The 24,359-nt window shown below is 43.2% G+C and overlaps 1 protein-coding gene across 2 annotated transcripts in view; it reads right to left on the bottom strand.

Annotated features, from left to right (window-relative positions):
* LOC129144958 (uncharacterized) overlaps positions 1–24,359 on the bottom strand; it is a 125,289-nt gene that overhangs the window by 7,367 nt on the left and 93,563 nt on the right. The window contains exon 3 of one of the 2 annotated variants that reach the window (XR_008549840.1): positions 10,885–11,033. Coding sequence is in view for 1 of the 2 variants with exons in the window: in XM_054690088.1 (XP_054546063.1) it covers positions 10,892–11,033 (142 nt within the window). In the remaining variant the exon portion in view is untranslated. Of the gene's footprint in view, positions 1–10,330; positions 11,034–24,359 lie in introns of those variants that run through there. The other variant, XM_054690088.1, reaches the window with a different exon arrangement.

The following is a 24,359-nucleotide window of genomic DNA, read 5'->3' as shown; positions in this document are numbered from 1 at the left end:
AGTCATAGTAGGCTTCCCTAGTGGCACAGTGGGTTGAGCGCCGCACTGTGAAGCTGTCCACAGCCTCTGCACTGCGGGTTCTATCCCGGCCGGCCAGGGAGAATCCCACATGGTGCTGCAGACACCTCTCCTGTCGCACCCGCTGCTCCCCTCAGCAGTGTATTTCTGTCGCCTGCCTGTTCTGCTCCCTGCTCTGTCTCTGGTGAATCCTCTCACCCTCCCGCACCTCTGGCCTGTACCCCAGCTCTTGTATAAAAAAATAAATAAAAAAAGAAAGAAAGAAAGAAAAGTCAAGGAAGGGCTCCCCCACAGGCAAGACCCAGGTGTAACATGGATAGTGACTGACTTGCCTGCTTTTTTAAGAAAATAAAATTAATATATTTTATTGAAGTTATTTTGGTTTATAACATAATATTGGTTCCAGATATATGGCATTATAACTCAACATGTGCATATACTCCATCATAATCACTACCAAAGATCTAGGTGCTTATAATAAGTGCTATGATTCCACAGTTTCTGAAGATTGACTCAAAGATACCTGCCTTCAGGGCCTCCCTGGTGGCACAGGTGGTTAAGCGCAGCCAGCGCTGTGAAGCTGTCCACAGCTTCTGCAGTGCAGGTTCGATCCTGGCTGTCAGAGGAAATACCCACATGGCACAGCAGACCTCTCCTGTCTTGCCCGCTGCTCCTCTCAGCAGTGTATTTCAGTTAGTCTGCCTGTTCTGTTCCCCGCTGTGTAACTGATGAATCCTCTCACCCTTCCACACATCTGGCCTGTCCCCTGGGTCTTGTATGCATGAATAAATAAATCTTAAAAAAAAAAAAAGATACCTGCCTTCAATCAGGAGTCTTAAAGTCTGAAATTTCACCATTAGAGAGTCATTCTTTTAGATTAGCTTTCCTGATATTTGTTATTAAAATGATATATGCCTTTGAAAAAGTTATCAACTGCAGAGTATAGTGAAAACAGCATGGTCTGTTGAATCATATAGCTCTGAACTGAAATCCCACTTTTAAATATCAGCTGTCAAAGTTTCTGGGATCATAGCACTTACCACAGGTAACCCCTTACTCTAGTAAGGATTTGTGATTGTGACTAATTACAAGCCCAGCTTCACACATTGGTGCCATGGAGGCCAGTGACATCTGAAAGCAACCACAAAATGGTGGGGGTGGCCACACTGCCAGCAGTGATAGTGGAGCTGAGTTCAGCTCAGGTTTGCTTGGTCAGATACAGCCTTGAATAACTCTGAGGTGTCTTACACTGAGTTTCATAATGAGTCAGACCTGCTCTAGCTCCCCACAATCTTGTGGGGAAGGAAAAAGAAAGAGTATGAGAGGCTCACCAATCCTAAGCGTCTTCTCACTCTGTTGGTGACTTTGACCAGTCATCATGAACCTACTTCTTTGGGGCAGACAATGTAAACAAGGATACTATTCTAGGGAGCCAGGGAACAAGGCTATATCAGCTAGGTTTGAAAAGAGAAGCAGAGCCTTTCTGAATGATACAGAACATGTGGTTTATTATAAAGATTAGATCTTACACAACTGTCGGAGCTGGTGGAGTGGAAGGCAAATTGTTGCCTTCCACATTGAGTGGGGACCTAAAGTCACTGTGATTCAGCAGTTCTGGTAATTAAGAAGGAATGTGGAGAGCTACAGTAGGGGGAGTAACATAAACTGGAAATATAAGAAACACTAGAACCAATCAGCCAAGGAGAACCCATGTCTGTCTGCCATTGACTGCAATTTGGACAACACATGGCACCCTTTCCATGGAACTGCACACACAGCAAACCTGCAGATCAGAGAATCCAAAGGAGGATCTTGGGCAGGAGCTGAAGGAAGTACAGGCCAAGTTCTGCTCCATACCAACAGAATGAAGCATTCAGCTAGCATGGGCCAAGGGGGCTCCCTGGTACCCCACATCAATCTACAGAGAGTTGTTGTTTCCTCCCTTCTGCCTTCCCAATCTCAAACAAATTCCTCTTGTTATGAGCCCTAAACTGGAACCACACAGGGAAGAATTGTCAGAAGCATTGCCAGCTTAGTTAAGTCCACGGTACAAAGCCACTCCAAGCAAAGAGTTCTAGGGACAAGTAATCAGATAAACTGAAGTATTTATGATAACGATGGGGTGGAAAGAAATTTATATTTGATTCCACAGTGGAGCCCTGGCCAAGAAACACTTGAAACTCAAGCATGAAGTGGATTAGAACTGGAATCAATGAATGAACTATGAGTGAGTGCTAATAATGTACAAGACACTGTTCTCAGCACCACTGGAAGGGCACAAACAGCTTTGAGACAAGATCTTGTCCTCACTGGAAGGAAGATGAGATAGACTTGGTGCCACATTTGCCTTTGCACACAGTGTACCCCTGGAGGTCTACGTGAGACCTCCAAAGTCTGACTGATTGGTTGGTAGGATAGGTTTTAGCATTGCCAGACCCAAGTTTGCCCCCTTACTGCAGGTATGACTTTGGCCAATTTACTTAATTGCTTGGAGCCTCTATTTTGTGATTGATAAAGTAGCCATTATAATAATATTAATTTAATGAGTTGATTATAAGCATAAAAGGAGGTCATGCATATGAAGCATTGGTACAGTCAGTACTCAGTACATGGATATAATAGACACTTTAAGTTTATTATCATCATCATCATCATCACTGTTTCTTCTTAGACTCAAATTCTTAGTAGCTTTAGCGCTATAGATCCATTAATATACAAAACACATATGAATGTTCAACCTCTTAAAGAATAAACAGTTTGGGTAAGCTAGCATATTTCACATTTTTATTTGCTGATTGTATAAATGGTAAGGGCTTACTGTGGTATGAGACACGTGTAGTCAAAGCATGCTATATGCCCCAAATGACTAGTGTAGCATTCTTAAGAGCTGAAGTTCATTTCAGCAAACATGTTCTGGAACTTATAGGGCTTGGAAGGAAGGAAGTGTCACTGCAGCTTGAAGTGGCTAAAGAAGTTTCAGAGAGCAAGTAGCCTTAGAGTTTAGCATTGCAGAATGGATGGCATTCACACAATGAGGCAGAAAGGCATCACTCCTGGAACGGGTCACAGGTGAGCATCGAGATGGAGCTGGAAAGTCCCTGGTGTGGTTTGGAGGGAGTGAGCAAGCAGAGCGGGTTTCTCAGGTAATAAATAGTTCAAGTAGATTGTGTCATGCTCTGAAAGTCAAGATCAAGTGTCCACATTGTGCATCATGAGTAGTAGAGCCTTGCAAGGACATATGAAGAAGGGACACAAGGAAAGTCAAGTTTCAGGAAAGCTAAGAGGACAGAAGTCAATTGGATGTACAGAATTGAGGAGAGCATGTAGAGAATGGAAGGTCACTTGGAAATCCTGTCATAGAAATTCAGGACATACAGAGAGGACTGAACTAAGATGACAAGTGTGCAAAGAACAAGTTGAAGGGAAGAAGCAATGGTGTGTGGGACCTGTTTGCACAAAGGGAGTAAGTGGCAATATTAAAGATAAGGCAAGAGTCCAAGCCTGGGCAGCTTGAAGAGATACTAGGAAGTTGGGAAAGGGCAGTAGAAAACAGAGAAAAGTTTGGGTTCCCTGAGAAGATTCATTGAGTATCACTGAAGACCAGTGATACTGAGGCCAGACATGAGGATTGAGGGTTGAGAGAGGAGTGGATGAGTGTGAGGGAAGGACTAGCTGAACTCAGGGAAAACCCATAAACAGGGAGTGGCTGAGGTACCACAGGAAGAACAGGCAGAGGTCTAACCTCCCATAAACCTAAAAAAAACATCCAGTTTGCTGACGAGAAACAACACCACCTCCAAATCCCTGTGTTTTGTCAAGAGCCAATGATACTCATTTCTACAAGAAACATTTTTCTGACCTTCCTGAAGGTTAAAGACAAGAGAAAACACAGACCATCCACAGCAAGAGACAGAAGTACCCATTCAGCAATGGGTACTTCGTATCCACGCAGAAGTTGTGATGGGTGCTGTCAGGGTCCCTTGGGAACCAGATGGCACATTCAAAGGGCTGGAGGTGGCAGTGAAGAGATAATGAAGAAAACGAAGAGACAGATATCAGAATCAGCCACAGTGATGACCATTAACCTCCTCAGCCTGAAGGAGAGGGAATTATGTTACCTGGAGCCCAGGGAATGCTACAGAGATGGAAGAGGCTGTCCATTTGGAGCTGTGGCTATAGGCACATCTAAAGCCTGGGCCTCTAATGGTCAAGGACTGAGCAAGAGGCATAAACACCCCACCTATCCTCTCCTCCCATTTCCATTTCCTATTAGTGCTTCTTACTGGCCAAACCCAACCAAACCACAAGATAAGGAAGTCTTATTAACAAAATCTGTAGCACTCAGTCTCCCAAAGCACAGAGGAGGGCAGAGAAAAAAAGAGAATAACAAGAGCATTGACTCATTGTATCTCCTTAGTTCAATGTCATCCACTGCGCAGTAGACAAGCTCAAATTTTATTAATAGTACACATTTGTACAATATTTTATGCTTGATAAAATGTCTCAGAGATTATCCCTTTTGAGCTAGAAGCAACCCTGTGAAGTAGATAAGCCCATTTTATTTAGATCAATTTAATTCTAAAGTTCTAAATTATTTCTCCAAAGTTACAGTCATGTAGGGAAAGGAATTGCGAAGCTTGTTTAAAAAATAAGGTTCTCTGGCTCCTAATCTGTTGGTCCTCCCCAGGTGTGAAATTAATTCACCTGGGAAGCCACCCCTGCTGTGAAAAGCTTTAGGACACAGCTGTCCCCAAAGCACCATGCCTTGTGACCCTGGCCTGGTTGGTTGTTTTCAATAAGCAAATATTCCTGACACTTCAATTATCCCAATCCAAACAATGAACACACTGTGTAAGAAGCTTCATAAATTTCATTCAGTTGGACGCAATGAGAATATTATAAGTCAAAGCTTTGTGTGTATTCACTCAAAAAAAAAAAGTGACCCAACAAAATAGAGATTGTTGTGATGGCAACATCTAGACTAGAAAAAAGAGGCAACACAGGCTCTGTGTTTCATGGACCTGGCTCTGATTCTTTTCTCTCCATCATTGTCTCAGCAGACAAAGTGTCTTTCGTCAGGAGCCCCGAGCCTTCTATTCTACAATCAATGCAAGAATCTCTTACACGGGGACAACTCCAAAATTGTGTTTGACAGGTACTTTTCAAATTTTTTCCTAAAATTAGTGTTTCTGTCACTTTCATAAATATCCTTCCAAGTCACTTTCTCTATTCCACTGTTGTGGGTTGAATTATGTCCCCTCCTCCCACCCCCAAAATAATATATTGAAGTCCTACCTTAAAATATCTGTGAATGTTTGGAAATCAGGAAAATGGTGATTATTTTCTTGGTGAAATTCAAAGTTTTCATGAAGAAATGTTCACAGAAAGTATTAGAAAGTTTTGTAGAGATTATTGCTCCTCTCTTCTACCTCTAGAGAACAGTTCTAGTGATATCAGACACTAGATTAACGTTAACATTAGTTCTAATGACAGTGTCTGATACATCGATACCTGCATTAAGACACTTTTGATTACAAGTAATAGAATATTCATATCAAAGTGGTTTAAACAATAAAGGCAACTTCTTTGTACCCTGACTTGAAAATGTAAACATAGTCTAGGCTTTGGTTTGATCAAGGTTCTAGGCTATTTTCGCTCTGACTCTCTCAGTCTTGTCTCTTTCATGTGTCGATTCCATCCTCAAGCTGATTCCCTTCATGGTAGCAAAATGATAAATCCAGCATGCATGTTTGAACGTGAAACTTCTCAAAGGAAGTATGCTTCCCAGCAAAAGTCCTAGCAGTGGTGGTGATCACACCATCCCTAACTAATCCTCTGGGAAAGCCAAAATGCTGATTTTTTATGCCTTACCATTGTGTGGGCCAATCACTGGGGCAAGAGGTCTGGGATTCCCTGATGGCTTGACCCTCAGGGGCCCACTTCTGGAGCTGGAGGTGAGAAATTAAACAACCAAGCCTCTGCAGGATGGAAGATGAACAAAGTGGGTACTGAGGAATCACCACAATGTCCACTTGGGGACTGGACCTCATCTTTGTATACTAATCTTAACATATCAACATGAATATAAAACCTTCTCGAATCGACAATGTGAGGATGTGACATTTAGAAAACATGAGCTTGGGCCATACCATCTGCTAGAATGTGGAATCCAGAACATGAACGTTTCCTTTCAAATCTTAGGAGGGGTTATGAGTACGGGAGGTGAGATTATATTATTTTATTTATCAAGCACTGTTCCAGTTACTATGGCTACATAGAAGTTATCTCAAAACTTAATGTCTTAAAATAACAATAATTATTTATTATCTCTCACGGTTTCTGTGGATCAGGAATTCAAGTTCCGTGTAATTAGGCATGTCTGACTCAGAATCTCTCTTGTGGCTGCACTTATTAAATGACTGTGGCTGGGGTCATCTTGAAAACCCCATCACTCACCCATCTGTCACCCAACCTGAGATAATTCCAACCTCTCAGTCTCCTCGACCACTATATTATTATTTCGTGAAGCGATCTCTCTCAAGCGATTATTTCTTCAAGCGGTCTCTCTCCAATGTAGTGGTTTCAGGGTAAGGTTCCCAAGGGATGAGTGTGTGTGTGTGTGTGTGTGTGTGTGTGTGTGAGAGAGAGAGAGAGAGAGAGAGAGAGAGAGAGAGTAGAGAAAGACACAGAGATGGAAATAGAAAGATACGCTGAACTCTATCACCTTTTATGACCTATCCTCAGAAGTCAGCAGCTTCTAAAGGTCCCACTGGGTTCCAGGAGATAAGGGTTGGCCCCATCCTTTAGTAGGGAATGGCAGGGTTCTCAAAGAGCATATGGGACAGGAAAAGCATTTTGCTGTATCTGTCCATAGAAATACAGTCTGCCAAGCTCATTCAGAGCACTTGTCTACTATACAGTACTCAAAGTGCATTATAAATACCAACTTTTTCAATGAACTTGGCACTAGGCTTCCTTTAACATATGGCAAGTGCTGCCTGTGCTCCACACATACCTCTGCAGTCCTCCTTATTTCTTCACTTACCATCTCAACTTCCAAATGGCAGAACTTGGCCTGAGAGCTTCTGCCAGCCTCTAGCCTGCTGTGTTCTTGCCTGCCAGCTGTGCTGGAGAGTAAGTGTCCTCTGGCAACAGCCACCAGCTAGTAATTGACAGATGCTGGTGTATCAATTCCCTGGCTCCCTCGCCCTTGGTAGAAAATTAGGAACTTAATACTTTGAGAAGCCCTTGAGTACTTCCATCCTAGATCTTGGATGCTCCAAAGTACATCCACCAAACATTTATTGAGATTTAACCATGAACCAGGCATTGGGCTCAATGCTGGGGACCCTCTGGTTTTTGATTCTAAGAAAGGCATAAAAATTCCTGGCATATTCTCCCTCAAAGCTGTAATGAAAATCATCGTGAGACTTTTGGGTGAGAAGGCCCTCCTCTTATCCAGTGAAACACATATTTTGTAATAAGCTGGGACTTCAGCATGAACTCTCAGTGACGGGGCTAGAGCGACTGCACAGTCAGCTCTGACTGTTGTAACAAAATATCAGTCATGAGGGCTTAAACAACAGAAATTGTTTTCTCACAGTTCTGGAGGCTGAGAGGTCCAAGGTCAAGGTGCTGGCCACTTCAGCTTCTGGTGAGGGCTCTTGTCCTAGCCTGTAGGTGACTTTCTTCTTACTGTGCCTTCACATGATGAAGGGGAGTGGGTAGGAGAGAGGCAAAGTGAGAGAAGGAGAGAGAGGAGGGACAGAGAAAACACTAGTTCTCTGGTGTCTTTTCTCATAAGGACACTCATCTCTCAGATCAGGGCCCCATTCACAAAGGGCCTCTTTCACCTCAATTACTGCCTCACAGCCCCTGTCTCCAAATACAGTCACATTAGAGGTTAGGACTTGGCCATATGAATTGGTGGAGAGGGAGATACAATTCTAATCATAGCAGTGAGATTCTGATATAGATCTGTTTTTGTTGTGTTCAGTTAATAATCATTATCCAGGGCCTCCCTGGTGGCGCAGCGGTTGAGTGCTGGGTTGCAAAGCTGCCCGCAGCCTCTGCAGCGCCGGTTTGATCCCTGGCCACCGGGTGAGGGTCCCACAGGGCGCGCAGACCTCTCCTGCTGCCCGCTGCTCCCCTCAGCAGTGTACTTCATCATTCTGCCTGCTCTGCTCTCCGCTCTGACTGGTGAATTCTCTCACCCTCCCATGCTTCTGACTGTACCCAGTGCTTGTATAAATAAATAAATAAATCTTTAAAAAAAAAATCATTATCCATGGCAAGTTGAAAGTGAGATAACTTTTCATTACAAAAGATCCCTTTAAAATGTAAAGGACAGGGGCCTCCCCAGTGGCTCAGCAGGTTGAGCACAGCTCTGTGAATCTGTCTGCAGCCTCTGCAGTGCGGGTTCGACTCCTGGCTGGCCAGGATGATTCCCACATGACCCGGCAGACCTCTCCTGTCACACCCACTGCTCCCCTCAGCAGTGCTTTTGGTCTGCCTGCCTGTTCTGCTTCCCAGTCTGTCTCTGGTGAAACCTCTCATCCTCCCACGCCTCTGGCCTGTACCCCAGCTATTGTATAAATAAAAAATAAATCTTAAAAAAAAATGTAAAGGACAGGGCCTCCCTGATGGCCTAGAGATTAAGTCTCAGCACTAACACCACAAGGGGCCCACCACAACAGCCCGAGTTTGATTCCCAGCCAGGGAGGGGTCCCACATGGTGTAGCAGACCTCTCCTTCCTGTCCCGCTGCTCCCCTCAGCAGTCTGTTTCAGTTGATCTGTCTGTTCTGCTCCCCACTCTGTCTCTGGTGAATCCTCTCACCCCCTACCTCTGCCCTATACCCCAGTTCTTCTATGCAAAAATAAATAAAAATTTAAAAAAAAAGAAACTGTAAAGGACATAATAAATTATGTTGTTGAATGGTGCGGTACCTTGTATTAAAGATGTCCTGCCAGGCCAATTCACTGGTCCGTTTATGGGAGGGTGCAGGCTCCACATTAAAGTGCCTTCATTCCACCATCCCCCAATTTTTTATAGTACCCAGACTTGTTTTCCTGGGAATGTGCTGTCTCTCTCATTCTCTGACCTTCTACATGATACCAGTGTATCATGTAGAAAATTATCATGTAGTATGCTGCTTTGGATAAAGAGCTGGATTTCATGGTAATTAATTCAACCAGTTTAATCCTGGACTTTAAACCACAAGTCTCAATTTGACAAATCTAATCATTCTCCCTTTTCTTTTTCTTCATAAGTAAATCAAATATTATTTCTTCTCTATTGACTACTGAATACTTTTTAGGTATAAGCCACATGCTATATGCTTTTCATGGGGTTCTGTCCTCAAGCAGCTAACAGAAATAAGAAGGAAAGCCATGAAAAGAAAATATGATGAGGTGACTGTAGTGAACCTGTGGCTATCCTAACTGTACTCACCTGGCTTCACCTGTGAGACCCCCATACCACATTCTGGAAGCTTTTCACTCAGGTGTCCTGTTCTCTGCCTGAGGTTATTTTCAGGCACCATGGAGGGCGTCACTCAGGCAATGGGGGGTGAGAGTGAAGGGATAAGTGCCCAGTTTCCCGAAAGCCAATGGAGGTTTCTGAGGTCAACCACACACAGTTTTAGAGAGTCCTTGGAAAGACTGTGCTCCACTGGTAGCCCACATTTTGACATATGCTTATTGACTTTCCCCCTTCTCTGTTTCATCTTCCACAGTTTGTCATTTGTGGCTCTTCTCAAATAAACTGCCTATACCCAATCCTTTGTCTCCATTTGGAAAACCCAAACTAAGAAAACCATGGTCAGCAAATAAGCAACACATGCGCCACCCAACCTCCACCCCCCATGCTAGCTAAACATGCAAATCAACCAAGGCTTCTTCCCAATGAATCTGGAAAAGTCTTAGAATTCTTCTCTGAGCAGCCACTGTGAGCTGGTCAGTGTTGGCATATGTGATGAAATACAATTCCCATCTCAGCCATAAAAAGTAAATGTTAAAATGGATGGCGCTGGAAAGGATCATGCTCAGCGAAATAAGCCAGAAAGAAAAAGAAAAATACCGGATGGTCTCACTCATAACAGGAATCTAGAAAACTTAAATAAGGGACCAGGAAAAAGAATAACTATAAAAAAGAAAATATCAAAATCAACAAACAACTATGAACCAGAGACACTCTATAGGGGATGGGGGGTGGGGAGGGGAGTGATTGGGGTCAAAATAAGGGGATTGCAATTGTATGGGGAATATAAAAATAAAATTTATTTTAAAATAAATAATTAAATTATACAGTTTCACAAAAAAAAGAAAGAAAAAGAAAAAGTAAATGTTAAAGAAACAGAAACCAGTCGTGAAGAACTAGTAGGAGTTTGGGGTCAGGACAGTTATACTGTGGTGGGCTGGGGTGGAAAGAGCATTCATGATGGTGAGACCCACACTGGACCTTGAAGGATGGCCACGATCTTCACAGAGATTCCTGGACGCTGGGGAGGAATAGTGTGGAGACCGGGTACCAGGTCACTTCAGAGGGCAAAGGCATTGGGAGAAGCAGAGTTTGTGTTGGCTTTGGCAGATGGATTATGTTGAAGGATTTCAAGAATGTTTTCCTTGTGACAGAAATAAGTGTAGATTTGAGTTTCTTGACTTCCTTATGTTTGGTGACTTTAACCTTCACCCAACTTCATCCATTCATTGTCCTGCATCAGACTTTGAAACAGCCCCCTCAATGATCTTGAGCACAGAATGTATTTCTTCTTTTCTTCTCTGTGCTTTTTCCTTCAAAGCTGTCATCACCTGACTACTCCCACAACCATGAGCATCAATTATAAATGTAGTTCAGAAATGCGTACCTATACCTCATTGCAGTAACTGTATGGATTTTTTCCAATTGGCTGTCTTGACCTCAAAGTCAAACACGTCTTCACCCACAAATAGGTTGGTTTGTTCTTCCCATTCTCGGAATGGTACCATCATTCTTTCTTGACCATGTCTCAAAATCCTGGAGGGGAGAAAAGAAAACTAATCTGAATTGAACGCCAGTCATCTCAATGAATATTTTCACTCTTTACTTCATTTGAATCTCACAACAGCCAAGAAGGTGGACAACATTGTCTCCATCTTTAAATGAAAAATCATGCTCAAAGGACTTAAAGCATTTGCCTGAGGTTATAGTGAACAAGAAATAACTTAAAAATAGAACTGGGATTCAAACTCAGATCAGTTTGACTCCAAAGTTTGTGCTCTCGTCATCCTTCATCTCTAAGTATTTTCCTTTCCCTCTAAACCTCTCTTGCATCTGCCTTTTCCTTCCACTCCCCTGCTACCATGCTTATCTAATGTCACACCAAATGGTGAGTCTCTAAAAGGTTTCCTGCTTATAACAGCCAAGAGTGGGAGGGGGAACCAAACACAACACGGAAGTTGGTGCTGACTCTGGGGGGCTGATAAAATACCACCTGCTTAATGCAGGTTCTCTGGCCTAAGGGGAATTTTTATAGTTCAGCATAGAAAATAGGAAAGAGGTGGGAGTAAGAGGAAAGGAAAGGGTGGGAGGGAGAGAGGGGGAGAAGAAGTGTTGTGTGTGAGCTGTGGAGGCCATCTGCCAGTCTCATGGTCAGCCATGGAAATCTTTGTCTGCTTGGCCCCAGCCCACATCTGGACACTCTCCCTTACCCTTCCCTGATATTCACAAGGTATGAGGTGAGAAACCACAGCGGTAGACTATGACTCTTCCCCAACCCACCACCTGTATACAAAACCAAGGGTTCCAAAGAAGCCCTTCTCCGGGTTGTATTTCTTCTTGAGACTGCTAGCTAACATGTTGAGCTTGTACTAATGGGACAGACTCTGTGCTAAGCACTTTGTAAGCATTACATTATTTAATTCTTGCAACAACCACAGCATATTTCATATATAGGCAAGTTAGGTTCACGGAAATGTCCTGAGATTGCATGGTTGACAGGTAGAGCCAAACCTAAGACTGTGCTTCATAATATTTCACCACTCCATACAGTTGCCAGCCTAATACTGGCAAAAACAAGTTTTCTTGTTACAAATGTCTTACTGATATAGATTTTGTGTTTGTGTGTGTGTGTGGGGGGGTCATTGTAAAGGATGGATAAAGAGGAGAAAATGAAAAATCCTCTATGCTACCAAGCAGAAATAACTACCCTTAATAAATTGGCATATGTGTTCAGACTTCTTTCTACCTATATATACACCATTCTTCTTTAATAAAAATAGGATTTCACACTATATACAGTTCTTTAATTTTGTCCATGAAACAATACAGTATGCATTTCTTAATTATAAAATCATCTTCTCTGACACAAGAGGTTGTATAAGGCTATTGCATACCTTTGAATGAGCACACCATAAGGTATTTAACCAATTCTTTGTTGTTAGATATTTGGGATTGGGGTTTTATTTTATTTTCAGTTTTTCATCCTATAAAAAATTCTGTAACGGCTGAAGCTTCCCTCCTCCAAATCCTTTGACACATTGAAGCTGAAGGGATCATGGCCTTGGCATAGAGTGCTACATCTGCTTGGAGTATTCCTCCTCACCCAAAGCAAACTCATGTTGTCTTTCAGGTCTCTGTTGAAGTGCAGCTTCCTCCAGGAAGCCTTTCTAGACTTCCCAAACTAAATCACGCCTTTTGGTTGTTTGTGTCTATAGACCCTACACAACTACTTCATTGTATTTAACATATTTGTGATTAATTAGCTGGTCATTTAGTTCTTTGTATAATAGGAATATTCCTTGCCAGACTCTCAGTTTTACAAACGCAGTATCTTTCACTGCATTTTTCACTGTGCTATCCCCAGATCCTAGCAAGAGCCCATAGCAGGCATTTAGTAAGTTTTGGGGAGTGATGAGTGAAAGAGTCTTTGTGGACATCCTAAATTATTTTCTTAAGTAAAGCTTCAGGGGTGGAACAGGTCAAACAACATGACTTTTCACATAGTGCTCAGCTGTTCTCCATAAAGTAGCAGTGATTCCCATTCCCATCACTAGTGTGTAGATAGCAGGTCTCCCTTTTGGACGCCTTCAGTCAAACCATCACTTATTTTTTAAAAGCCAGTTTGTAAAATGATTGGCCAAATTACATCAGTCAGTGTTGGAGTTTCCCTCCAAAATCAAGTTGTATAGATAGGACAATAAGTTACTGTTTTAAAAAATGTACTCTGAATCCACAGAACAAACCTTTCTATTTGCGTATTGATAATTACACCCTATTAAATTGTGTATGTGTGATTAGTTCCACCCTCAGATCCTAGATTTCATAATTATTACAGTGACTAGCATTTTCTGAAGATCAACTGAGTCAGTATGCTATGTTCATGCTTTTCCTGCATTGTCTCATTTAATCTACATACAGCCTTAATGAAATAAAAGTCATGATCACCCTCAATCACAGAAGAGTAACTGAGGCACAGAGAAGTTAGGTGAACTTGTCTGAGATCACATGACTTGCCTGAGGTCACAATGCTATCCAGTGCTGGTGCTGCTATTTGAAAGCAAATGACTGATTCCAGAGCCTATGCACCTATCTCAGTATTACACAATTTCCAGTTTCAACAAGTAGTGCCTACCTTCTGAAATCCTACTCTCAAACTGCCTTGAGTTTAAAAAAAAAAATAAAGACTTAGATTCAACACTCTTTCCAAATCCTACTCCTAGAGATAGAGATAATTTAAATTTCATTATATGCCCTATATTTGACATCAATTCTCATTTTCAGTACTTCAGTTTCACGGTTATTATTATTGCCATTTCAGAAATGAAAAACTGAGGCTGACATAAGTTCTAGAACTTGCCCCCACTGCTAGGCAGCAGCAGAACCAAAATCTGAATCGATAACCTGTAACTACTTTCTACCTTCCCCAACTGCCTCCCAACTACTGGTGTTCATTCTTTTACCACTTTCCTTAGTCAGGACCTTTATGAAAGAAACTCCTCTGCTGGAAGAAGTACTTGAATAGGTGACAGAAGATTCTAGTTCCATTGTTGCCACTAAATAACTTTCTGATCTCAGGCACTAAGAAGTAATGAAATCTAAAGTACCTTCCAATTCCAAATTCTGCATCGGGCATTGTAAAGAACATAAACTTTGACAACAGAAAGATCTGTGTTCACAGGTGACATGGCACTTTCTAATGACAGAGGGTGGCAATGACAGTTAAACTTTCTGAACCTTAGCATTGAAATGAGATCTTCTCTTTCTTGCCGTTAGTGCGAGGCTTAGCGCTCGCATGACGTCAGGCCATCCATGGCATGCAGTGAGCACCCGTGAAGGAAGGAGAGGGTGCCAGGTGCTGGTGCTGGCAGCCCTTCTGGTAGTGACATCCCTCTGGTCTCGCTGTAGGACTCCCCACACACACTCCTCTTTGAGTAACACCTAAAACACACTTAGACCTTTAAACTTTCCTGTGACTATGACACAAACTTTTCAGTCTATCTTAAGGTGACCTTCACACGGACGGAAAGTCTGAAAACGTACAGTCAGAGTTGCGTAACCAAGAAGCTGGTCTATAAAGGAAGCGGCTCTTTTCGTCCTCCTTCAATTTTTTTTTTCAGCAACTTGAGGCATTCCCCTTGTGGGTGTGTGATATCCTCAACGGCAGCAATAACTCAGGCAGCCACAACCACAGCCCTCAGCCACTGCAAGTGAGTGCAGAGCACCTGGCCTCTCTCGGCCCAGGGTTCTGAGCATTTCCATCTGGTGGCTGCCAGAAAAAAAGGCTAGTCAAGCTCAGAGGCCTCCCACCTTGCCCCAGCCATCAGTGCACGGGAGTTGGTTGTCCACCCTGGGGCAAAACTGCCTGAAAGAACCTCTGGTCATCCCAATCACCTAGGATCCCAAAGATCCCAAGAAAACTAAGGTAATTAATGACTCTCTGCCATTCAAACGTGCCCTTGTCTGAGGACCAGGTAGGAAATGAAGTGTAACCATGTCATGCAGGGTCATTTTATAGTAAACCTTTCAGAACCAGGATGAGAGTGACAGAAATGGGTTCTCTTCTGCCTGGTGGTCCTTAGCTATCATCCCGCTTCAAATCTCCAGGTGAAAAAACTGGCAAAAGATGTGGGCAAATATGATAGGCAATCCTCACACCAAGCACACTGTGCACCACTTACCAGTTTCCAAAACTTGCGAGGAAAGGACATCATCATCCCCACTTTATGCACGAGGGATAGGGAACCATGCCTTACTAAGGTCACATAGTAAATAATGTCAAAGACAGGGTTTGAAACCAGACAGCCTGGAAATCATACTGCTGTATGATTTTGTGAAACCACTATGTTTCACAAAGGATAAATGACAAAGGACTGGTCACCACAAAAAAAGATACCTAGCCTTACAGTGCCCAGTAAGAACAGGGAGAAGGCGTGTTGAAGTGGACATGCTCAAATACATTTAGAATATAGATTGGCCTTTTTATATATTTTTATTTATTTTTATCTTTTTAAAGATTTTTTTATTTATTTATGCATGCAAGAATTGGGGTACCAGCCAGAGGTGTGGTGGGTGAGAGGATTCACCAAAGACAGAGTGGGGAAAGGAACAGGCAGATTGACTGAAATACACTGCTGAGGGGAGCAGTGGGCGAGTCAGGAGAGGTCTGCTGCACCATGTGGGTAGCTCCCTGGCCGGGGATCAAAGTCATGCTGCAGTGGCTGTGTATTGCTTCATAGGTTGTGTCTTAATCCTTTGTGCCACCAGGGAGGCCCTAGATTGGCCTTTTTAGAAAGAATGCCAGTGTTTAGTAAAATGTAAACTTCAAATTCCCTTTGGCTCAGAATTCCATTTCCAGGGATCTGTCCTATTGGAATACTCAAAAAATCTTAAGTACAAGAATGTTCCCAGATGGTCCTCTCTGGGTAAGATCACATGCATGTGGTGGGTGACTCACATAAAGCACCTGGCATCTGCCAGAACTACCTGCAGGGAATACATGAGCAATAAATGCTTATTTAGTCAAATAATAATGTCCTCATTATTTAATACTTCAACGTCTTCATTAACACTACTAACAATTCAGCAGTGTCTGAGTGACCAGATCAAAGTTTTGCAAAACTAAAAGAAATCAGAAAGAGATTCAGCTCTCTAAAGCAGGAAGATGACCGCTAGCCTCCTCGTTATCCTGGTTCACCTATTCTGGCCTTAGGAGAGTAGGCTCCCCTACTTTCAGCCAATGGAAAATGCCAGTAGGTCAGTGGAGTGAGAGATCGGTGAAGGTATTTGTCCTGTCTCCCCATCTGCATCCTTCTCATTCCAGGCCAGATCAGTTTCCTCAATGACTGAAAGTCCTCACAGCCACAGCTCAGGTCCTCGCTCAGCATGGCTGTAACTCACACAGGTTTAGTGACCCCGTTCCTTCCCCTTCAGGTCTAAAGAGGGGGAGCTTTCTTCAGTTGCAAGTCTCTGTTGGGTGTCACCATCCCCAACGCTTCAGCTCACCGGCACTCACTGCTTAAATAGCCCCCTTCACAAAACAGGCTTTGATTGTAGCCCTCAAATGCACAGTCTGTTTTGCCAGAACTTTACATGATTCAACCTCAGACTTTCATCCAGGGCACATCTGTTGAGTACCTACTATGTTTCCTGGAATCACAGCATGAGGAAGGCAGTCCCTTTTACCTTCTGGATCAGGGGAGCAGTTACACGGACCCCTGCAGGATCTTTTCCTCCAAATTTGGTGAGGGCTTGCTTCTTTCATAGGTGAAAATGAATTAAGGTATCGTATAATCTGTTAAATTGGTTCTTGCTCAGGTGACTACCAGATAAATCTGGATCCAGTTCCAATAATCTATATCTTTAGACTCTCCTAAGAACTTTATCCAACAGGGCAAATGTATTAAGTTCAAGAAAGTTGGGGGTGGGGAGCTCAGTGGAATTAAACCAATTTCTCCTCGAGTGTGCCCACTTCAAAGAAGGGCACCACCAACCACCTGGTACCAAAACCAGAATCCTAAAATCCCCAGTGCCATCTGTGTAAACTGTTTCCAGTTCATCAACTACCTATCCTCATTTTTGTTGCTTTGGTTCAGTCCCTTTCTTTATTTGTCTGATCTGCGACAGCCACAAGGAGTGGATAGGGTCCTCCTCTCTGAATTCCCAGCCCTGTCTAGGGTCTGGCATATATTGGCTGATTGTAGTAATAACATCTTTGACAGTAGCTGCCCACATTTCTTCCCTGCAAGTGTATCTCCCCTTCTACCCCTCAAGATCTCTCTCAGTCAGAGATATGTCTCCATTATTAGTTAAAGCCTTACAATATTTCCAGCATGGCTCTCAGCCACTGGTGGCCCAACTTTCTCTGTAATGAAATAACAGGTCATAGAGTTTCTGTTGCAACTACCCACCTCTGCTGCTGTAGTGTGAAAGCAGCGAATGAGCTTGGTTTTGTTCCAATAATACTCAATTTACAAAAGCAAGTAGATTTGGCTCATGGAATGCTGTTTGCTAACCTTGCTCTAAGCAGGTTTATCCCATCTGGTTATTAAGGACTATAAGGTTGTTCATGACCTAATTTTGGTTTGGTTTAATCTCCTGACAACCCTGCTTTATACTTTGCTCTCCATCAATGCCACACTTCTTATAACCCTCACACGTCCTGTGCATTCTCAAGTATCTGTGTCCTTGCTGTTCTCCCTTTCTAGGGTCCCCCACCCCATCTATAAGCCTATGAACCATTTATTTTTTAAAATTCCTTGCATTGAGGCCTTCCTATGTACCTTCTCCAACGCCACCCCCAAAAGCAACCACACCCTCATTTTGTTGCCTTGGAACCTGTTTCCATATTTGTACCTATGCTTAAACCTATTGTCATAACTCGTTGACATGTGTGTACCCAGTTATGAAAGGACACAATACCTGGTACAGAGGTGCTTAAGAAACATGGTTAAATTGAATTGAGACCAACATACCTTTCAGTACAGTGATTCCAGGTTTGCCAGTGACAATTCCAGTTTTTTTTTTGTGGCCCCAGCATCATTATTAACCTTTTCATTCTTAGAATTTACCCCAGGTGGGGGCCTCCCTGGTGGCGGAAGGGTAGGTCTCAGTACTGTGAAGCTATCCGCAGCCACTGCAGCATAAGTTCGATCCTTGGCCAGGGAGGTGACCCATGTGGTGCAGCAGACCTCTCCTGTCTTGCCCACTGCTCCCTTCAGCAGTGTATTTCAGTAGATCTGCCTGTTCTGCTCCCCACTCTGTCTCTTGTGAATCCCCTCACCCCCCACACCACTGGCCTGCACCCCAGCTCTTGTATTCATAAATAAATTTTTTTAAAAGAATTTATCCCAGGTGGATGATAAATGATATGGTTATCCCACCATTCTGAATTCTTTGAACCATACTGCACAGCCTGCTACCTATCTGTGCAACCAACAACAGAAGCAATCATGGGCTCTCTACCCAGTATTGGCCAGCAAATTAGCATCACTGACTTCCCTAGGCTCAGGCCTGAACAGCTATGGGGCCTGGTGGAGAGGTTGCTAATTCAGGTTCAGTTGCCACTTACTGGGACAATCGAGGCGCTGAGCAATAGAAAGACTGGCAATGAGGGTACAATCTCATAGTGACGGGTTATCCCTGCCCTTGTCTATAATATAAAACAATTCTAATCAAAGTCAGGGCAAAGGGGAGAGAGCAATAGGACTCCATGCCCAGTGCAGAAATCCTCCAAACTCTGGCCCCACCAGGGACAGGTCATTCCTGGTACCTTTGTACACAAAAAAGGGATCACTTCATTATTGCTACCAGCCCTCATCAAGGGGCAAGGAGTGGGTCCTGGACAAGGTGCTCAGAAATGAGAAAAGAAATGCAGAATAGGCATCTCCCCACTTCTCCTCTATTTGTTTGACAGTCTGGTTGCCATAGCCTCTTTCCTGAACTTCCTCCCTCCTCCCCCGCATCTCAGACACTTCCATCTCTGTTCCCCTGTCCCCTCACAGGAATACGAAATGGCCACCCGGAAGTGGGGCCGCATAAGGAGCCCTTGGTTCTTTGAAAACCATCTAGAATCTGGGAGCGATTCTCACAGCTCTCAAAGCTCTTAAGTCAGAGCAAAAGGCAACTGAATGCATTTACAAAAATGTGGCCCTCTGTGCGGGAATCCGAGGCGTTATCTCTATGGCCATCTCCACAAAACTGCCTTCTTAAAAGGTCAACCTTATTATTTGCAAGACAACAGAGCTCCTTCTTGACCCCAAGGATATAACGCCTGAACTTGAATCTATGCTCATGACTCTATGCTTAATGGGTTGTTTGAGCAGTTTTTGAATAAGTCTTACCCCAACCCTGGCTGCATTCAATTCTTCCCAATAGGCATGCCTCCCTCCCTGTGTATCAGGCAATGCCCTGCTTTAAAAATATGTGTCGGGCCTCCCTGGTGGCACAGGGGATTGGGCACTGCACTAAGAAGCAATCCGTGGCCTCTGCAGCACGAGTTCGATCCCCGGCCTGCCAGGGAGAAACACACATGGTGAGGCAGACCTCTCATGTCTTGCCCACTTTTCCCCTCAGCAGTGTGTTTCAACTCAGTCTGCCTGTTCTGTTCCCCACTCTGTCTCTGGTGGATCCTCTCACGCCCCGCATCTCTGGCCTGTACCCCAGCTCTTGTATGCATCAAAATAAAAAAACCTTTAAAAAATATAAATAAAAATATGTGTCAACGAGCAAAAATTCAAACTTAGAAAACAAAATGACCCCTCCATGTCACGCAGAAGGATTTCTTGCATGATGAGCACTCACATGATTTCTTTACAATTGAAAAGCGCTCCTGAATTTGTGTTTACTTGTGATTCCTTAAAGTGAAAAATTCAGAGGCCTACCCAGTGGCGCAGCGGTTGAGCGCTGGGTTGCAAGGCTGCCCGCAGCCTCTGCAGTGCCGGTTTGATCCCCGGCTGCCAGTGAGGGTCCCACATGGCGCGCAGACCTCTCCTGCCGCCCGCTGCTCCCCTCCGCAGTGTATTTCGTCAGTCTCCCTGTTCTGCTCCCCGCTCTGGCTCTGGTGAATTCTCTCACCCTCCCACGTTTCTGACTGTACCCAGTGCTTGTATAAATAAAAATAAAATAAAATTTAAAAAAAGTGAAAAATTCAGAACTTTTGTCAAATAAATACCATCTCTCAGAAAGAATACAGGAATCAATTTATTCCAAATTTTCCCAAACCCTCCTCTTTGATGTATGTTACATAAAACGCAGGTGTATACTTGATTTACAGTCAAAGAGATAAACTCCTGAGCCAAAATAGTAAGTCTTCTTTCTTTGCCTTCTCTCCTTCCTTTCTTCCTTCCCTCCTTCCTTTCTTCCTGCCTGCCTGTCTGCCTTTTAAAGCTTTGATTTCTGAGACTTTTCTGCAATTGACAATTTATTGCTCACCATGTACAAAATACTCCATAACCTTAAAACAGCGTATTACAATTGAACCAAGAATGTTTTCTATTCCCAAAGCTACCCATGAGGAGGAGAGATAACAGGAAAAACAAATATTTTACATAAGACAGAAAATGAGCTCTTTGATCTTGAAAAATTCATGTGGCCTCAATAAGTTGGCTTCCTTACCTATAAAACAAGAAGTTCTTAACTCATCAGCTCCCCATGAAAACTAAAAAGGATGGTATAGTACAGTCCCGGGCAGATGGCCCTTCATCAGTTATCAGCTGTACTGCTCCTTATGATCATCCCTATGTGCCTCATATTGCCATTTCAGAGAGTGGAAAGAAAAAGTATTCAAATGGAAGAAATCAAGAAAGGTTGGATGGAGGAGGTAGGGTTTGAGCTGGATCTTTGAGGATGGGTGGAATTTCTGGAAGAAGGTGGGGTTAGGGAAAGGGATCCATGACAAGGCAGCGCATGAGCTTCAGCAGGAGGAAAGACAGGGGAGCAGGAGGGTAACCAGGCTCTAGAGGTGATGGACAGGCTTGACAGCCATGGAGGATACAAAGAGAAACAGGAGATACAGCTGGTAATAGATCAAATTTTGAAAGAAATTTTACCTTCCCTGAGGTGTTTGAATGTTACTCTCTAGGCAATAGGGAGCCACTGAAGGTTTTTGAGGAAAGGAGTCACATTCTCTGAGTTATTCTTGAGATACATTTTTCTGATAGCAGTGCACCGAATACACAACAGCAGAGAGACTGATCTTAGAAGACTTTTTTCATAGCCCGGGCAAGATATAGCAAGGACATAAACAAACCTCAGAGACTATAGACAACAAGTGAAGGGGACAGATGGGAGAAACATTTTGGAGGAAGAAGCAGGCCTAATTTAAGGAGGAGAGTGTGGAGTCATCTTTCAGTGACTCACGTAATTTGAAATCGGTGCAGATGCCATTAAAAAAGTGAGGAAACACAAGAAAAAGAACCAATTCAGGGGCCAGGTGAGGAGACATTTGTAGCTTGAAGACATTTAGAGGAGACATTTGTAGACTCTAAAGTTTCTGCTGGCAAGGAAGCCTTGAATGGAAATTAATCTCTCTTTCTTCATCTGTGAAATGGGAATATATGAGTATATCACATAACTTCACACAAACAGATTTAATGATTTCTAACTTTGAGCGTCTTAGGGGCTGGAGTCTCTCTAGTCATGATTCACTATAATTTGGGAAGTAAATGAATGAATCACACACTGTGAGTCTATTTATATCTATTACTACTTAGCCAGGAATCCTGAAATAATCTGGCAAAGTCAAGTATGGGACTAGCATTCTAAAAGTATCAAGTTGCAAACCAGAAGATGGGTTTTGTGTTTGCTAAATGTCAGTTCCTTTAATGTGTAAAATTATCAATAGTAGTTATTGAGACCCTATAATTTCTTGGCAACTGGGACAAAAACTATCGTACTATGTCCATCAGGGCCAGTCAGGAAAATAGAGTATACAAGGTATTTTAACAGAGAGAATATAATGTAGGGATTTGTTTAAATGGGTGTTGGAGGATTGAAAAAGCAAAGTGAGAACACTCAGCTAACAATGAAGTCATAACTATAAGCAGATGCCACTACCATTAAAGACAACAAAGAGAAGAGAACAGGGTTATCAGAATCTACAAGCTTCAAACAGGACACCACAGAGTTGGGGCTCAGGCTGCCCTGGTAGTGCATTAGGACTGGCTCTGGAAGTGCTGGAAGAAACTGAGCCAGAACCAACCGTCTCCTGCTGAGGTGAAGGACCATTGTTAGGGCAATATAGTCAGAAATAGATAGGAGCAAGTCCCTCTGTCCTCTTCCTGCCCTCCTGCCTCCTACTGGAGGAAGCTAACATGAAGCCAGAACAAAGAGAAATAACATTTTATGCAGAGTCCCAGGATCACAATAAGAAGGGTGAATTTGCAACTGCAAAGCAAAACCTGAATAACTAACATGAGAAATTTTACATAGCACATGATCTGAGAAATGTCAATTGTTGTATTTCTTTTCTGAACAAGTAATCACAAAAACTGACTCAGCTAATGGAGCACAGACTAGAAATATTAAGCTACTCTCCTGCCAGCCTCAAAGAAAAAGAAAACCCAATGGACTTTGTGGAGTGAAAGTAGATATGCTAGTGCAATGTATTATGAATAAAGATGGAGGGCGACATACCCCAAAGTCTCCCCCATTGGTTTATGCCCTTGTATAATCCCATCCCTCTGAGTGTGGGCCTGAGAACCGCTTTTTACAAATAGAATATGGCAAAGCTGATGAAGGGAGGTGACTTTCTTGGGTATTATGGTAGCTAAACTCTCTTAGCCAACTGGAGTGAGATTCTCTACCACAAGAAGCAACCACTCATGCTGGGAACTGCTGCTGGTCTCTAGGACCTGTGGGTGGTAAAAAGCAGGGACCCACAGTCATACAACCACAAGGAAATGAATTTTTTCAACAACTTCCATGAGCTCAGAACCAGATCACCCTTGAGAGCCTCAAGTGAGACTGCAGCTCAGGTCAACACCTGATTGCAATCTTCTGAGACCCCAAGAGAGGACCCAACTGGATGTCCAGACTCCTGACCCAGGAAACTGTGAGATAACAAACATGTGTTATTTCAAGTCACTAAGTTTGTGGCAACTGGTCACACAGCAATACAAAGTTCATACAGAGATGATCCCTATTTCTCTAATTTTCATTTACATTTGACCCTGGCCTAATGTTCACTGAATTTTAACATGCACCACATATTTTCAGTCTTCAAAAAGCCAGTTTAGTAGAGAAGGCAGACAGGTAACTAGCACTTTCCAGTTGGGTATGAATGGTTCACCAGGAAGATAACCTAGAGGAGTGGCAGCAGCTTGAGGAGGGTGGCCTGGCCAGAATAAGAGCCTGGTAAGCCCTCAGAGGGGGAAGACTTAGATAAAGAAAGATTGGCTAGTTAACGAGGAAAGAGGATTTTTGGCAGAGGTCCCACAAAATTAAGATTATTCTTGATTGCTGATCAATTTTCTCCAACATCATAATGCAGCTGAGATCAGAAACGGTTCTTCCTTAAATTGTTTTTCTTCCATTAGACTTACACTCACATTACAGTGTTCAATTGAAAATCCAAAATCCAGAAGAGTTAAAAAAAAATGTGTGCTTGAATTTAAATATGTCTCCTGATCGAGATTAGATTAGCGATTGTTTGTCTTAATAACCGACACTTCCTCTTGAAACTGTGCCCAAAACAATCTTAAAAAGCTCAGATTTCATGAAACGTGTCACTTCCTCTTCACTCGCGGCCCCCTTTTTCCTTCCTTCCCCTGGGTCTCACTTTTTTTTTTTAAATGTAATGCTTTAGCATTTGAAATAATACCCCTCTTAAGCAGGCTGATATAATTCCCATTTTTCTGGAGAGAGTTTTGATCTGTGCCAAGGTCGTGGAGAGGATTAGAATCAACAGAGCTGAGAGTCAAGTCCTCACCCAGGAGCCTCTCCATGAGCCCCTCCATGAGCCCCACAGCAGTTTTTTGTCATCAGCTGAACTTGGAACGGCTTCCCACCCACGCTCAGTCTTCACAGGCACCTCCTTCCCTTCCCATAACTTCACAGAGCCAGTTCTTCAGTATCCACATCCCCAACAGCTCAGCACGCCACTCATTTTCGCACTACACAGGGAAAGTCTGGGGCACAGCCATGATGGCAGGGACAAGTCCCAGCTCAATTTGGACCAGATGGCACTAAATGAAGAAGCAGAGGACAGAGCGAATAAAAGAACAAAAGAAAGGAGGAACATGACCACTGCTGTCCTTCAGCAACACCAGAGTGACCAGTTGAGGGATTTATTGAATGGCTGGGTAAGGACATATGTCTGTGTCTCATCAGGCCCCCAGAGATTTGCTGATCAATGTTGCATCTGTC

The sequence above is a fragment of the Talpa occidentalis genome, unplaced genomic scaffold (assembly GCF_014898055.3).
Source record: "Talpa occidentalis isolate TD23 unplaced genomic scaffold, MPIMG_talOcc4v2.1 talOcc4.8, whole genome shotgun sequence".
Lineage (NCBI taxonomy): Eukaryota > Metazoa > Chordata > Mammalia > Eulipotyphla > Talpidae > Talpa > Talpa occidentalis.
This window is presented reverse-complemented; position numbering and strand designations above follow the sequence as displayed.